Source organism: Cinclus cinclus, chromosome Z, assembly GCF_963662255.1.
Source record: "Cinclus cinclus chromosome Z, bCinCin1.1, whole genome shotgun sequence".
Classification (NCBI taxonomy): domain Eukaryota; kingdom Metazoa; phylum Chordata; class Aves; order Passeriformes; family Cinclidae; genus Cinclus; species Cinclus cinclus.
The window spans coordinates 43,933,142-43,950,945 of NC_085084.1; the positions used below are offsets into that span (position 1 = coordinate 43,933,142).

The window sequence follows — 17,804 nt, forward strand, 5'->3', positions numbered from 1 at the left end:
CTTTCTAATTAAAAAGAAGTACTTGGTACTTTGAAGAAGAAAAATTTATCTAAAAATATGATTTACAGTTAAACAAAATAATGAATGGACGTTTTCAAGCAGACCTATTCAGAAGGAGTAATAAGAGTAGGCTGGCCCATGGACTTGCATGCAAAATATCTATTTGGTGAAAATAGGGGGAGTGAAAACAGAAAAAATTGAAAAATTGAAAACAGAAGCCACACTGGAGAAACATCAAATTTCCACCAATTTTGATGGAAGAGGGATCAGTTTCTAAAACATTATTTTGTCATTTTATTCTTAGACAATTTTAGTACAAAGTTAAGGGCAAATGTACCTTGCTCTTTAATATATCTTCTTGTATCCTTTCTTTGAAGGTTCGTACAAAAGATCGCGTCTTTGACAGCATAAGTCATCTCATCAACTATCATCTTGAAAATAATTTGCCTATAGTTTCTTCAGTGAGTGAACTCTGCCTGCAACAACCTGCTGAAAGGAAACAATGATTCCAGATAACTCTTTTATTTATTGCAGCTTGCAAGCTATATCTGGTAGAAATTGCAGATCTGAACAGAAAATGTACATTAAAAGATACCCCACATATCCACACACATTTCACAAATATGTTTTATTTAAGTTTAAAAAGCCCCATTTCATATGGTACACTTGAACATTTTCAATGCTTTATGTGACATGAAATCACAGCAAAAGTCTTTCTTAAAAGTAATTTCAACAAAATTGTTCAGATTCTCTAACGTGAATGTTGATAATGTATATACGCATTATATATACAAATACAGTATATATTTATATTTTTCAAGTCAGTCTGTTGACAGTATAAAATTATCTTCTGTGCCATGTGTTTTTACCAAAAGAAAAATGACAAGTGTGATTGTTCAGATAAAATACCGAATTCAGCAGTCTCAATTTCTTGAGAAATTTAATATTACAAATCTAATTTCTGATTTTACCTAAGAAGCACAACTATGGGGATTACAGATGGATTATGCTAGTTAACCATGGAAGGAATCTGAATTCAGTAACTAGTATTCCAACTCAGAAATTTAGCATAAAATGTTTTTTAAAAGTGTTATTCAGTGTCACTGATATCAAAAGGATTTTATCTTTCTGACGTCAAGTTTGAATTCTTATATGATGCTATTCAAAATATTTGTATCTTTAGCAATGATTTGGTGTGTTCTCTATGTGTATGAGGTGTGTGCTTTGATTTTTCTAATGATATTGTAACAGTATACTATAACTTAAATTTATTAATTTCAACGCTAAGGTTATTTATAAGTAGTTCTCTGCTTATAGTGAAGATCTAGGTGTCCTTGAACTAAGAGTCTCCAATGAGATGTTGCATACTGATTAGACAAGTTCAAATAACTTGTGATTAATAGGCCTAATACAAGCTGTACATGACTGTTCAAAGACATATCTGAAAATTCTTTTCTTGTAAGCAGCAAAAACTATCTGAACTCAGTGATCAGTTTTGCAAACGATGTCACTTGCATTTACTTGCCAAAGCATAACTTCATTTTGGCCTTCAGCAAGTGATAGGTATTGGAAATATACTGCTTTTCTCTAAATACCAAGTTTAAAAAGTACACATATAATAAAGACACATTTCTGGCAGAAATGCCCTTAACTTTTGGTACTGGGAAATGCTTTAAGGGATGTTTGTACTGCTCACATTTAAGCATTATATAAAGTTATTTTCCCATTCTATGAATCTTATTATGAGTCAAATTCAATAGACACAGTTCCTGTAAATGCAATGCTTGTGCCAGAGTCAAGATTTAGCCTTCAGCAATCCAAGGTCTTCTGTAGCGCCAGTCTCTCAAATCAAATCTTCATACTTGATTCAAAAAAACTCAACAGGGTAAGTCGAGGTTAAGTATCTGCCTACCCTGTAGTATACTTAAAGTTACATTTGGTTCTAAGAATTTGCTAAGTTTAAAAATTTTTCAAACCATTATCAAACTGACTGAAGAATTCACTCAGAATATATTCAGGCAAGACTACCATGTTAAAATTCTGAAATACCTGTCTTGTACCTCTGCTTTTAAATATGGTGAGTTGCAACTTGAATTTGAGTAATCTCAAAACTGAAAATTATTGAGGCACCTGAGACTAATGATGTAATCTGCACCTATGCAAAAATACACTCGATTCTGTAATTAGGAACATCCAGAAACCAAACTAAGACATTAGTGAACCAAATGCTTGGGATCAATTTTACTAAATATAGTTACTATTTGATATTTCTAGGTCTGAATGGGAGCTGGGAGCAAAGGAGACCAATTAAATGTTGAATTCAACCTCAATCAGTATGGCAATGTGTTTAGTGGAATTCTTAAAATTTTCTTTTACTAGACCGGGAGTGGCCAGGAAGTAGGAACAGATCTTATGTCCCAAAGTAGTATCCACCAAAATGACTTTATCTGAGAGTCTCAAAAAACTACTTTATTTATCCATGTCTCACCATATTCCAGTTTAAATTATCTCAGGTGCCACATTTTTTCAATATATATAATGCTTGTTATTCCATGCTCTAACCTTCATGTAGCCATATTCTGGAAAATTTTCTGTGCGATATCACTACCTATAAGAGAAGATGTCTTTTTTTCTTTGAATATTGCATATCATTTCAGTAAAAGTCTGCTGCATAAGCCCCTTAGGTGTCTTCAAAAAGTCCACCTACTTCCTATGTCTGTTTTGGACTCCTAGATATCCTGGAAATATGAGACAAGATTTGGGTGTATGAATTAAAAGCACTAAACATACACTGAAGGAAATATCTTAATTTTTTTTACCACTGTCATAGTTGTAGCTTTAATAACTTAGCAGCCACTTAGCTGCAAGTTTTGGAAATTAAAGCTGGTGTCAAGAAGACACAAAATGAAACTGCTTGACAGAAATACTAAATTTCCCAGACTATATTTCACAAACTATGCCTCCAGGGAAATGTGGCTATTTTGAGCTGCTCTGTCAGCACAGCCAATTTTCCCAGCTCAGCATATCCCTTGATGCAAAGGTTACATATATCTTGTCTAGATGCAGTGTGGTCTGAGCTGGCAATGTGACAGTGCCCTGTTGACACCATGGGCCAGCAGATCCTGTCTGGCCACACATCAGGATACATAGGCTTTTCCTTAGCACTGGGAGCCACACAGTCTCAAAACTGTCCAGAAAGGAGGAGCATGTATGACACAGTACTCCATTTGTGAATCTTGCCATGTTTTTTGTCCCTGTCATTCCAGTAGATTTGGCTTTCCCCTTAATGAGAAGGTCAAATAAACTGTAAAGCTATTTGGATAGCAGTTTCAAACTGGTTGTCGTTAGACCAATTTTAAACTGATTTCAACCAGAACTAACTGAACCTGCTGGAGTAGCTAGGCTTGCTTCTGTGAGGAGCCAACACTGCAACCAATTTAAGACATGTAAAAGTTATAAGACAGATTTAAATGCTGAAATGTTAGTTGAAAACCTGACAACTCACAGCATAACAATGTGAGTCTTTTAATGTTCACCTTTGGTCTGGAGTCCCTCACCTTTTTTATTATTTTTTCTGCAATCTCAAGGACTAGACACTTGCTTGTGGTAATTCAGGACCATGACTTCAAGAAGTGGGATTTTACTGAAAGAAAAAAATCTATACTCAGTAGAAATCATTGAGATTAGGTGATATTGTAGTTTCTTTTGATGTTTTTCCAGTAAACAGCTGTGAAGTCAGAACTGGAACTCTAAATATCCTGCAAGACCATCTACATCGTTTTTGAGTCTTATCTGATTAACAGTTTTGATTTCAGTTGTGTTGCAGCTATAGGAACTAATGACAATGAAAACACACTCAATGCCTTTAAACAAAGAACATTTATATGTGAACCAGGTGATTTTGATTACTTTTTATTGCAGAGCTAGACTAATTAATAAATTAATGAAATTCATTCAGTGTTGCTGGTAGCGATAGGCTGGACATCTAGGTATTATCAAGTTCCCAAACTTTCAGTTATTTCAGATACTTCAGAAGTAATGAAACTTGAAAATATGGCTTAAGAATTGCATTACCTTCTGACAAATGGGAGTTTGCTCAGAGTGAAGAGTTGCAACTTCCCTTTCCTTTAATATAAGAAGAGAATATTCAAACTAACTATGCCTGGCTAGTCACCATATGAGAAAATGCAATTTCCATGGCTTAATGCCTGCCTTTTTGCCCAGTTATACAGTTGTTTTACTCCATTTCCTACAGGATTCACAATGGGAGGTAACACTGGTTCTGCCAAAACCTGTCTGCCAGACATTCAATAAAAGCTTGAACAAAGGACACAGTCCTGGGACCAAGACTTCAGTGCAAAATGTGCATTGTCACTGGAACAAAATGTTTAACAGTCTGGTAAATATCACCTGTCAGCACTAAATTTTCTATAGCCTGTATTCGTACTTTTTCCACACTGTGGAATAATATACACACATTTCTTATCACCATGGTCCCCAGGCGTCATGTGCAGTAAGATGAGGAGAATTTAAAAAAAAAAACTACACTGTAGTATGATTTCTGTTGGCACATCAATGCCAGATGCCAGCTATAATGTGTTAATAACAGAATTGATTCATATTTAGACATTTGTCAGTAGATTTGATAACCAGCAAGTTTTGCACCTTCTAGGATATTTGGAACTTGTTAATATTCTGAAAAAAGCTTACAAATCCTGCTTTCAAAATTTTGTTCTTAGCTTCCAATGTCTATCCAAAGTGGTAGAACCAAGAATATATATTAAGTAAACCATAATCCATATTTGCATAAAAGAAGTCTAAGCTGAAGTAAGAGACATAGTTCCCTTTTTATCTGCCTGACAGTTTCAAAATATGTCTGCATAAAGTCTAAATTCAGACATACCTTAGTGTACTTAGTGTACTGTCAAAACCACTGTGACTTACATGGTCTTTTTTTTGCCCAAGCAGAAGTTCGGACCCTTCACACATCCATGTGGGTTCAAAAGCTCGCAAAATGTGGGTGAATTTCCACTTAATGCTCTGTGATCAGTTGAACTGACTCTATTCACCTGCATACAGTGTCTGTGGACCTTGGTCATATCTGTATTGGATGCAGCAGGAATGAGGGCAGGCCAGTGGAAAAGATAACTTGGACATGCAATTTGCCTGCAGTTAACCAGAAGCTTGGTTAGAGAGTGAAAAGCTGTCTTGGGAGAGAAAACTTCAGGGATAAGAAATGTGAAGCCTGGAAACATGAGCCAGTAGGCATTTAAGCCACTAATGAGAATAGAGAGTTGTTGCCAAATTCTAAACATGCTAATTGGTTGATAGAGTTAAAGCAGAACCTCTGGGGATACAAAGCTTACTGCTCATCTCTTATTGAGACATTTATGTTCACAAGCCCTGATCTCTTCCTCTGCACACTCCAATGTAAACATCTCCTAAGGCTACCAGGGAGAAAATGCAGGGCTTTCTTGTTTTCTTTTTTTTTCTTTCTTTCTTTTTATTTTTTTTTAATTTTTTTCACAGTAAAGGGGATAAGATTTCAGAGCTGCACATTTCTAGCAAAAACACCATACAAAGAGTGTTTAAACCTTGTTTGACAACATAACAGGTCATGGAAACCAAAGGAAGAAAAGCTAGAACTAGGTGACTCATTCTGCTACCCCACTGTGTGAGAGACAGTGCAGATGACTCAGAAAACAAAGGCAACCTCAGAATTTGAGATTAAGATGCAGATTTACACTTTATGTAGCTATAATGAAGATCAAATAAAGTCCAGGTAAAGTGAAAGCTTTTTCTAGCAGTCCTCCTTTTTCTTCCATGAGGAAAAGGATACCAAATACATCCAGGTATACATTAATTCAAACTTAAGTGAAATTTTCTATTAAGTGAAGAATGTGAAGATTATAATTATTATATATTTGTGTCCTTTTTGTCTGAATTGCTGTGATAACTGCTTCCTAGTAAAGTCCTGCAGAGTTAAAACTTGAAAGAAGCTAGGTTTCTTCTTTTGAGGTAAATGTTTTTCTTTGCATTGTGTGGGCACCAACAACAAAACTAAAAAGTGACTATTTTGCTGTAAAAGGAAGTTTTATTGTACAATTGTTATTTAATAATATTTATTACTTTTAGAAACATTTTTAACTGAGAATTGCAGGAAAAATAATGTATGTGGAAATATTGTGATAATTTATATTCCTAACCACTTTTGTGAATCTCAAGTGTTTGCCTCTCTGCTGTGACATTTTAGCTATAGAGACAAATTTTGTCTCTGAGGAAGTCCTTGAGCAATGTAGTTTGGAATATAAGTGTCATGCAACTGTTTTCTGATTATTCAGTTTGTATATGTTTAACCAAAGTAATAAAACAGTGAACACTATTACTAGATTGAAATGCATGAAAAGTGGGCTTGAGTCTATCCTCTTACGCTCAGGTTCCTTAACGAAGTTTATTTGCTGGGTTTGGGGTTGGGCTTCGTTTTTTTTAAATTGACCTGAAGGGAGGCACATTTTGTACCAGAATGTGTGCCATTCCAAAAGGTTCACCTGGACACTGAATTTTGGTAAGTCAGTCAATTGCTCAACCCAGCAGAATTAGGGATGAAAAATGTCAGAGGACCAAATGGCACCAAATGAGAACTTAGACCTCGGCTACACTGACCTTACATCACCACAGGAGCTCCACTTTGACAGAGACAACATGTGTTTGTTTTCAAAACATACTATTTTCATGAAAGCATGTAAGAGTTAATGCAGGTGCTGCTTCTGAGCCAGATGATGTCCTGACCTGGAAAGGTAGCTTTCCTGCTTGGCACACTGAATAGGTGAGACTAGAAGAGGGTAGTCCACTCCATGAAGTTTTTCTGTGGAGAGTGACTGCAAGGACAAGAGCAGCCACTTTGTGTACTGTGGAGAGGACAATGTCTCCATGTCAGCAGGAAGCTTAGCTGTGCTGAGCTATAACCCTAGTCCTCTTCCTCCACTGACCACATATTCTTGCAAAGGCCCTTCCTTCCCTTTTGACCACTTGGACAAAAGCTGAGCCTGAACATGCCCTGGGAAGTTACACTGCTCTTGGGGAGAAGAAATGCATCTCTGAATGCATCAGGGGCACCTGCAAACTCTGCACGCCTCTGCGTGGTGCCTCCGGCCCTCTTCAGGTCCTGGGGGGCCACAGGGCAGCAACAGCAACCCCGTCACTGCTGCTGTACCTGTGAGTCTGGCCCCTGTGAGTCAGGCCACGAGAAGGGAGTGTCTCCAGGCCTGGCATGACCTAGGTTCCCAACTCCTGCTGGGAGGGTTCTCAGCTGGCAGGTGGAATGGCACCTGAAGGAGAATGTCAGCACATCTCTGCCCAGGAGCAGCCGACTGCCTCACTTTGAGGCCCCGAGCTTTTTGGTGCCCAGCACTTTAAGCACGTGTGTTTTCCATTTCCTTACTACAGCAGTTGGAAAAAAGCCTGGAAGGCAGCACAAAGCTTCACTATAGTTGCTTCTCTTTCCAGGGAGTGGCCATGCCTGGAGCAGACAGCCATCCAAGCCCATAGACCACAGGACTGACCCCACTCCCAGAAAGCATGGACAAAGCCCTCCCCCAGCCCTGGGGATGGCAGACACAGCACCTACCACCTTCCACTACTTCACGATTCATTCACAGAATCACGTTATATCCTGAGCTGGAAGGGATCCATCAGGATCGTGTCCAACTCCTGGCCCTGTGCAATACACCCCAAGAGTCACACCATGTGCCTGAGAGTCCAAATGTTTCTTTGACTCTGTCAGGCTTGGTGCTGCGACCCCTTCCCTGGGGAGCCTGTTCCAGTGCTCAACCACCCTCTGGATGAAAAGCCTTTCCCTGATATCAACCCAAAACATTCCCTGACTCATGCTGTTCCCTCAAGGTCTGTCACTGGACATGACAGTGAAGAGGTCCCCTCCCCTCATGAGTATATTGTAGACTACAGTCAGACCTCCCTCAGTGTCCTCCAAGTTGAAAATACAAGATTCAACTGCTTTTCACACAGCTTCTCCTCCAAAGCCTTCACCATCATCATGGCCTTCTATTGGACATTCTCCAATAGCTTAATATCTTTTTTATATTGTGGTGCCCAAAACTGCCCTTAGGACTCAAAGTCCTAAGGCTGCCCCAGCTCAGAGCAGAGGAGGGCAATCCCCTCCCTTGCCAGGCTAGCAATGTTGTGCCCGATGCCCCTCAGGACAGGGTTGACCCTCCTAGCTACCAGGGCACTGCTGACTGATGTTCAACTTGCCCTTGAGCAGGATCCTCAAGTCCCTTTCCACACTGCTGATCTCCAGGGTGTTATTCTCTAGCCTCCCAGTCTACACACATAGCCAGGACTCCACCATCACAAGTGTGGAATCCATCACTTGCTCTCGTCAAACTTCACATGATTGGTGATTGCCCAGTCCTCAAATTTACTGTGGTCTCTCCTCAGGATATCTCTGCCCTTGAGAGAGCTGGCAGCTTCCCCCAGTGTAGTATCATCAGCAAACTTACTTAGTATTCTGTTGAGTGCAACATCCAGGTAATTTATGAAGATGTTGAAGAGCAGAGGGCTGAGGATGAAGCCCTGTGGAACCCCACCAGAGACAATCTGGTCCCCAGTCTGATGTCACCCCATTCACTGTAACCCTTTGGGCCTGACCTGTGAGCCAGCTGCTCACCCATCACATGATGTGTTTATCCAGCTGTGGGCTGGACATTTTGTCCAGAAGGATTCTGAAAGAGATGTTATGAAAAGCTTTGCTGAAACCCCAAGATTAGATCAAATAGCTTCCCTTGATAAATGAAGTGGGCTACATTGTCATAGAAGGAAATAATGTTTGACAAGCAGGACTCTTCCCTCTCATGAAGCCGTGCTGGCTGTGACTGACGACTACATTGTCTTCCAGGTTTTCAACACCTCCCAGAATAATCTTGACCATGATTTTACTGGGCATTGAAATGAGGCTGACAGGCCTGTAGTTTCCAGGGTCCTCCTTCCTGCCATATTTGAAACTTGAGACAACATTCTACAGCTTTCAGTCAGCTGATACCTCTCTGGATTCCCAAAACCCCATGAAAATAATTGAGAGAGATTTTGCAATGACAACAACAGCTCTTGGAGGATTCCTGGATAAATCCCAGCCAGGTCCCATAGATCTGTAGGGATCCAGCTGGAGCACGAGGTCCCACACAATTTCAGGGTCAGCTGGGAGTTGATCATTCTTGCAGTCATGGCCCTTGAAGCTCAGGGCACTGAGCCTCCCTTGGTCTGTTATCTGAGTTGAAGACAGAGGTAAAGAATATGTTTAACACCTCTGCCTTGTCCATACCCCTGTTTGTGAGGTGACCATCCTCACCCTCAATGGGCTGATTTTATTTCTCAGCTGCCTTTTGTCACTGATACTGAAATAACTCCTTGTATTGTTCCCCACATTTTTAGCAGCTTCATCTCCAGCTGAGCTTTGACCACACAAATTTTCTCTCTGTGATGGCAATTAGCATCTCAGTATTCTTTCCATGTCACCTGACCTTGCTTCCACTGGGCACACACCTTCAATTTTAGTCTCATTTTCAAGAGAAGATCCCTGTTCAGCCAAGCCAGCCTTCTGCCTCTGGAGTACTGCCTTTAGGCACAATACCCAGAGTTTAAATTAATGTTTTCCATAGAAGGCCAAAACCTTTTCACAATTCTTTGAAAAATGACTGCTACTTGACACTATTAGTTTAAACGTTAGTGTTTTTTTTATTAGAAGTTTTCAAAATGTTTCTGGTACCTAATGATTTGAAAATACAAGGACTCTTGGCAATGAAAGACTCTTGGAAACAGATTGTGAAAATCTTTATTTTCTTCATAGGTGCCTGGATTTGCATTTATTTAATAATCCATAATCCAAACAAATATTCCAATTAAGGTAATAATATGAATTACATGTTAGTCTTTGTAGCCTTTTCTCCATGTAAAATCAATTGCAAAGGAAAACCAAATTTGGTTTCCTGTATGCTCAAGTCAGCCAAGATGATAAAAGGCTTAGATTCTGGGATGTGTTTGGAGGAATATTCTAATATTTTAGGGTGAAAGACAATAGTATCTGTATTCTTCCAGCTTCAGGGTATGTCATCTTCCTGGCTGTTTAAGGTTGAGTGCTGTTAAACCCTTGACTTGTCCTAATTTAAAATTCTGCTCTGAAATCTTCCACAATGTATGCCTTACTTCCCAGTGGGATGGACTCACTGAAGATAGTATTGACAATAGGTTTTTTCTCCAGTTATAGGTACTTTGTAAATTGTATTAGCAATGTTACATGTGAAGCCAAGAATCTTAGAAACCTGCTTCAAGTACAGCAGGGCAGTGAACTAACAAAATATCCCCACAGCTCCAAAATAAGAGAAGGAAATCAAAGTAGAATGAAAGGGTTTCGTACTTACAAGCAATCACATGGTCTTTAACAGAGAAGTTCTTTGAATTTGAATTTCAATTGTACCTTGAGCCAGTACTGACAATAGCTAAGGCTAGAATTCAGATGTTAAAACTCACTTTTTGGACTTTGGCCATTAAAAAAACTTATTTTTCACCTATAAGGCAAGAATCACGTATGATCCTTGACACAAGGGTTGGTGTGGGTTCAGCTACTATGTTTTCTCAAACCATTGTGTTCCTAAGGCCTGTCTGCTCTACAGTAGCAAGGAAGCTGCCACGTGCCACCACTTTGGGAACTAACACAAGAATATAAATATTTTAGCTTGCAATTTTAAAAGCCACAACTTCAGGGGAGAACTTTGACAATACAGTCCAGTAGCAATGTAAAATTGAAAACCCTAATCAAGCCATGGCAATGCAATGACACACCAGTTCTATCTCTCACAAAGCTACAGAGCCTGCAGCCTGTACCTACAATCCATATAGTTACATCTTTCTTATCTAGGTTTAGCTTTTTCTTCTTCTCTAAGTGCACTGCTTTTCAACATTTTTGGTAAAAATTATTTCATATTTACTACTCTCTTTCACAGTTATTTCATTCAAATACAATTCTTCTTTGTTCTTATACACTTTTCTAACACCATAAAACATTTACAGACTGTTAATTTGTAAAAGATAATCACAATGCAAACCTCTATATTTTAAAGGTTTTTGCTACATACAATACAGAACCGATACACTATACATACTTGAGAAGAGTCTAATGCTGCTGTTTTAAATGCTTAAGACCAGAGTAAAGCTAAGAATAAGTTCTTTCAGGCTCTGTATTAAAAAAAGCCTCAACTACTTCTGATTGTGCATAAGGCAAAGTGTATTTGGAGACATTAAACTCAAATCTTTGAAAGAGCCCAATAAAGTTAGATGTATACATTCTTACTGAGACAATGAGAATTTGTCCCAGAATTTCCCATCAAACTCCACTGAAGCCTCCAGCCATAAAATACAATTGATTGAAGTACCATGGGCCACTTCCCTGAGGACCTGAAACTAGATGTCCGTGAAGTCTTTACTGGTCCAGGACTCAGGGAACCACTCTGACACTCAACATCAACCTGTGCCCAGGCTGGTAAGGCAGTGACAACTATAAAGATGTTTTCAGGTTTCTCTGGAACAGGATCTCAAAAGGTCCGGGCTGGAACTGCAGGTTGTTCAAACTAAATAAGCCTTCCTTCCATATCCAAGGCAGGGTCAGGTATAAATGGAGATATGCCCTTCAGCATGACCCTGTTGCACCACATCTTCCCTCTTGTATCTGCAGAAGTGTCCAGAAATGGTAGAAGTATTGGATCCCATTGACAGAAACAGGACATTGTCCGACTCACTGAACTTTCCAGGGAGAGTTTCTAACACAATCCCATGCTGTGGTATGGTCTGAAGAGGAAAGAAGGAGCTCCACAGGAACTCCACAGGAACCCAGTGTGGTTCATTGCTTTCTGAAATGGTATGTCTCTGTTTCAGAACTGAACTGAAGGATCTCAGCTTAGGTAGTGCATTCACAATGTACACAGGTTTACATAGGCTAGACATAAATTTTTAAATATATCGAAAATAGTAAGCAAAATTATATGCATTCAAGCAGCATATACACTTGTTACACATGTATTGAGGGGTCACATTTTAACTACTTTAAATAGCAAATATATATCCTCTCTCAACTGTTTACTACTGCTTACTTAAAATATGTTGTGAAATGCCATAGTGACAACTGTCAGGTTGTCTTTCACTAAACATGGAAAGTTTGAATAGCAATGGAAGAAATAAAAAATACTGCATTGATATGACTTGTTAAAGTTTCTGACAGTTAAAAGCAACTACTTCATTTTAAATATCCCCATTGAAACACATCTATTTGTACAATTAGTTACACTGTATACTGCAATACAATGTTTAGCATGTTGTAAACTTTTACCAATCAATGACTTTTTAATGAGAAATTGTACAAATATATAGCTATTTGTACCACATACTTATAAGGCCATTAACACAACAGTGAAATACATACAGAGAACTATAATCACCAACTTATGCAATGAATTATTCTCCCAGCTGGCAATAACTGGACTCACCTTACAATCATCAGCAGTGTTTAGTGAATGTTGAAGTTTAAACAGTTTTTAGTGATGTCTTGCAAGATCACGAGGTGTCAAAGGAAGCCTTAGCATGCACGCCACTGTGGCACATGATGTCCTTAGCTGTGCATGGACTCTGTCCTGGCTGATGGGTAGCATGAAAGGCTTTTTCTGAATCAGGTGTGTTACTGAATGAACATCCAAAGCAAAAGATTGTTGATAAATAAGTTCTCAAAGTTAAATAAATGGTTAGTGTTTTCCCCTGTGACTGAAGTGCATGAATATTTAAACTACACTTGTAGCTTAAGCTTACAAACCACAGAAAAGTACTTGTCTCAAGGAGTCCTTTACTTACAGAAGTTTCCATTGTGAAATGAAGATTCATTTTTCTCAGCAATACATGGGGGAACATTTATTGGGGGGAAATCCTCCTTTGGCTTCTGGGTATTGCTGCTGCTAGATTTACTTCGACTGTTATCTGGAGTGGGTTGAATAGGCAAAGATCTGGCCACCTTGGACTTCACCAGGCAGCCACAAACAAGGCGAAAGAAAGCCCGACGCATTTCCTTACTGGCCAGGGTGTAGATGATGGGGTTCATGGCAGAATTGATGACCGCCAGTGCAATAAACCAGTGGGCTTTGTACAAAATGGAGCACTCCTTGACTCTGCAGGCCACATCGATGAGGAACAGGATGAACAGTGGAGACCAGCATGCAATGAAGACACTAACAACGATCACAACAGTCCTGAGGAGTGCCATGGACCTCTCAGAATTATTGTGGTTGGTGACATTACGACTGCTGGACTTAACCAGTATGTAGATACGGGCATAAAGGATGACAATGGCGACCAAAATGGCTATGAAGATACTAATGCAGAACACAACATACTTTTTGGAGTACAGAGGCAAAATTGTTGAGCAATCTGTTAAGTTATTTATACAGTTCCAGCCGAGGATGGGGAGGGCACCCAAGGAAATTGAAATAAGCCAGCATGTACCAATGAGAAGGAACACTCTGTATTTTTTATTTGCGTCGTAAGGCCTCATTTTAATCATGGTCAAATGCCGCTCAATAGCTATTGCTAGCAAGCTGAAAGTGGAAGCTCCCAGGGCAACAAACATGCTACCTTCCCTAATGAACCAGATTGTGGAGGACAAGCTCAGAGTTTTCTTCCCAGACATAAGAATGTTTACTTTGTAAACAATCCCAGCTAAAAGATCACAGAGAGCTAGATTGCCAATAAAAAAGTACATGCGGTTGTGAAATTTATTGTTTTTCCATATGGCAATCAACACCATCAAGTTTTCCAGGACTATGAAACTACACAGGATAAGAAATGAAATAGTGGGCAGGTCTACTTTATCAGTTGCCTTTTCCCTTAAAATAAGCTTCCCTGTGTAATTATAATGCAGTACAATCAGAGAGTCCACCTCTTCATTTCCTTGAGTGCTGACAAGAGCATCAGGTGTCATGGTAACTGCTGCCATCATTTGTTTCCTGATGGATGCTTGATGTTTTTTCTTCAGTATCACAAGAATACAGTTCCAATAATTTTCCACAAGAGGGAGATCAAGCCACGTTCCTCCCAGTGCTCCTCTTGGTAGGCGTTGTGTATCCCCACCTCCAGCAAGCCTTGCATATTAATTTGGGAGGGGGCTCTCAAACCAGGCTCTGAAAATAAGAACAAATGCAACATAAATATCACTGTCTTCCCATGTCACCCAGTGCTTAAGCTGCAACATACACCCAGGAGCCAGGGGCAAGGGACTGTAAGTGATGAGGCACCAAAGTTGAGCGCTGCTGCATGCCTCTCACGATAGCTGTAGGTAAGCTCAGGCACAGCCTGGATGCAGAAATACAAGAGCAATGGAGCAAATTGCTCAAACGTGTTTCCCCCCTACAAAACTTCCATGCTGAAAAACACACAGAAGAGCCATGAGAAGGACTGGCAAACAGATCCAGTAAGCCATAGTGTGCACAGCAAGCAGCTCACTTCCTCTCAAAAAGACCTAAGTGTGCACTGCACTACCAAAACACCCCCCAACCATCACTGCCTCCACAGCAGTAGAGCAAACTCTATGCTTTCTAAGCTTGTTCTTGTTTGCCATGCACACCCAAGGGAGGAAAGATCCTGAGAAAGTTGATAAGTCTTGATGCCAGTGCATGTTGCCAGTACCCAAAATAACTTCCCCCAGAAAAGGGTATAAATTGCTGCTATTTACAATTGAGAAGATACACTGAAATGCAGTCACTATAAAGACAATCCTACCTCCCACTCAACTTAGTTGGATTTCTGCTACCTTTTTTAAAATAAACATGGCAAGTCATATTTTTATAAGTATTGGTTTTCTTTATAGTTAACAATTTTCCCCTTTGCATAGGTATACAGGATATATATTTAATGTTCTTGGGTTTTTTAAAAAATAAAAATAGTTACACCAAATTTGTCTTTCTCAGAAATTCTGATTTTCTTTAAGTTACAACTTAGATTTACTGTAGCATCTTCCCATGGACTTTGAGGTTCACAGCAGATGTTCCAATATGTAATTTTTTTCAAAATATCATAAGAGATCTGCACAGTAAAAATATCAGAAGATGTCAGAAGCACTCACTGTTTTACCAAAAATGCTGCAGTTTAGTTGCTGCATACTCCAATGACAATCAGTGTTCATGCTGCAAATGTATGAACTGAGAATGAGCAAATGGCCAATTTTTCACTTTTCTACTTTTCTAAGAAATCAAGGATGGAGATGAGGACAGAGCTCAAGTGAGCTTATTTTGTTTCATGTGAACCAAATCAGTAATTTATTTTTTTTTGGGGGGGGGAAGGTAACAAAAAAATTGTGTTGGATTGGAGGACACTTCTCATGGGCCCAAAATTAAATAATTTAGTTTAGGGAATTTTTAAGAGCTGGAGCTCCTGACCATAGCATTTATTCACTCCAGGGTCATGAACATTTTCCAAACACATTAAAGACACTTTCAAAGGACAGGTATCAAGATAAGGAGGGGTGGAACAAGATGACCTTTAAGGTCTCTTCCAACCCAATCCATTCTCTGATTTTATGATTCTGTATACAGGTTTCTTAAGATCAGAAAAATGTATGAGCTGCTGCTGACCCAACAGATTGTTGGGCACTTGAGAAGTCAGAGGTGTATTTTCAAGTGCCTTCTGAGGATGATGGGAGGAGCAAACCACATCCCAGACAAAAGTAAAGGGATTTAAATGGTGACCCATACCCTATTTTCCCACCCTTCCTTTTCCTTGATTCCCTCCTTCAGAAAATAAGTTATCTGATAAAAGCCTACAGAGAACTAACTTTAATTCTTTCCTACACCCAGGATGTTCTAAAATTACTTTCTTAGAAAATAATTTGGTTTTTGTCCACTGTTATTTACCCATTCTAGTTCATAGGTCCAAACGACTGCGGTTGAAGAGGCCCACTTGGATGAAAGACATCCAAGAAAGACAGTTGCTGCTTGGTGTCCTTGGTCCTTTTTTACTCTGAAGAGGACAGTAACCATCTCAATTCTTTTCCCAGGAGCTGAACTGGGCCCTTGAGATGTTAAATTCTTTTCTGAAGCATGGTAATAGAAAATCTTCACCTCAGCTAAGGTTCAGTGTAATTGTAATTCAGTTACAATTTGCACACTGTTATCACATTAACTGTCACAGTCTTTCATTGTATTGGCTTGTAACAAAAACCCACTGTGTCCATATGAATTGCAAGCGTTTTCCACTGTAAAATAAACAATTACTTTTGAAAAGTAATTACTTTTTAGAAAAGTATTTGTTAATAATAGTTCAACCAGCAATACTCACCAGACTGGCTGATGACTGCCTGAAAGAATAATATTCCTATAATTTAACAGCACCACATGCAACAAAATAAATATTTCTTTAAGTCATTTTAAAGAGAGTTATCACACTCGTCTATCAAAGCACAAACACATTTCTTTCTGTGAAGAAAATTATATGCCAGACATAGTTTATCAGCCACAACTCAGCAGATGTGAAGTGTCATGACTCTACTAAAGGTAATGGTACTATACCAGTTCCCCTGGCTGAATGCAAGGATGATGCACTCAATCAGCAGAAATCATACCGCCTCTTGCCATTGCTAATTATTACTTCTCTTAAAATTATTACAGCCAGCTTAGTATCACAAAACTAAATCTTTGCCTCTGACAAGCTAGTAAGAGGACAATGAAAGTTGTAATATTATTATTTTACCAGGACTCTCACTGAATATCACATAAGACATCTGAAAGGTAATATAAGTAATGTAATAAATTAGAATTTATTTCCCAGTAATATAATTCAGCCATAGTCTTCTTTTGTTTACCTCCTGCTTTGCAGGCAGTAATTCAGAAAGTGCATTCTTTCTTTAACAGTTAGAAAAATTAATTTGGTTATACATTATAATAACAAGAAAACAACAAATCAGGCTCAGGATAACATGTGTCACTGCTTTGTGACAGCTCAGTTGTTTACTCCTCAAAACAAGTTTGTCCCAGTCACATACTAGCTGCAAAGTATGGACTTCAGCTCAAAATATTTAAAAAACAACTTGAAGAACTTGTCTGTAGTATGTTGCTTGTCCAGCACTGCCATGATTAGGTACCTCAGCATCCCAGACTCCTGAAACCACTAGAAATGAGTTTTATTTCCTCCAAAGCAAAGCAGAGGATCCCTATTTCTGCACCACCAGGTACCACTAGAAGACTAAACCTCTTTGCAGTGCAGGGGCAATCTGCCTGTACTTCCCCATGGATGTGCTGGCTAAAAAAGCAATTGCTAAATTACCAAATTACAACAGTGGTACAATGTCAAGAACCACAGTCATGTTCAGGACCATTCAGTTGCCTTCTCCAGCTATTTGGCTGACCTTTGTTGTCCCAGCTCCAAGAATGGAGAGAACAGCTGGGGTCGCTGTGAGCACCAAGATATTCCCCCTCCTGCAAAATCTCCTCACCCACCGGCACACTTTGGGGTTTAACCACTGGAGAGAGGTTAATGTGGTCTCCTGCAGAGGTCAAAGATCCTGGCAGGGTCAAGAACCCTTTCAAATTAGAGTAGGGGCTCCTTACTGTGGATCACATCGGTGGTGGAGTGTCCACCAGTGTCTGCATGGTCCCTCTGCCACATACAACACTGAAAGAAGCTGTGCCATTGGAAGGCCACAACCCCTTGGCAAAACACAGACCTTCGGTCTTCTCCAGCTAAACCATGAAGTGGTACAGGCA

The 17,804-nt window shown here is 39.3% G+C and overlaps 2 protein-coding genes across 2 annotated transcripts in view; one reads left to right on the plus strand and one right to left on the minus strand.

Moving 5' to 3' along the window:
• SHC3 (SHC adaptor protein 3) overlaps nt 1–506 on the plus strand; it is a 52,078-nt gene extending 51,572 nt beyond the window's left edge. Inside the window, exon 12 of the mRNA XM_062512962.1 lies at nt 378–506. Coding sequence (XP_062368946.1) covers nt 378–506 — 129 coding nt within the window. The remainder of the gene's footprint in view (nt 1–377) is intronic.
• A 12,395-nt stretch (nt 507–12,901) lies between these two features.
• Nucleotides 12,902–14,047, minus strand: S1PR3 (sphingosine-1-phosphate receptor 3). Its single transcript, XM_062513435.1, has one exon. It carries the CDS (start codon nt 14,045–14,047, stop codon nt 12,902–12,904), a length of 1,146 nt encoding a protein of 381 aa, XP_062369419.1.
• Nucleotides 14,048–17,804: the final 3,757 nt, after the last annotated feature.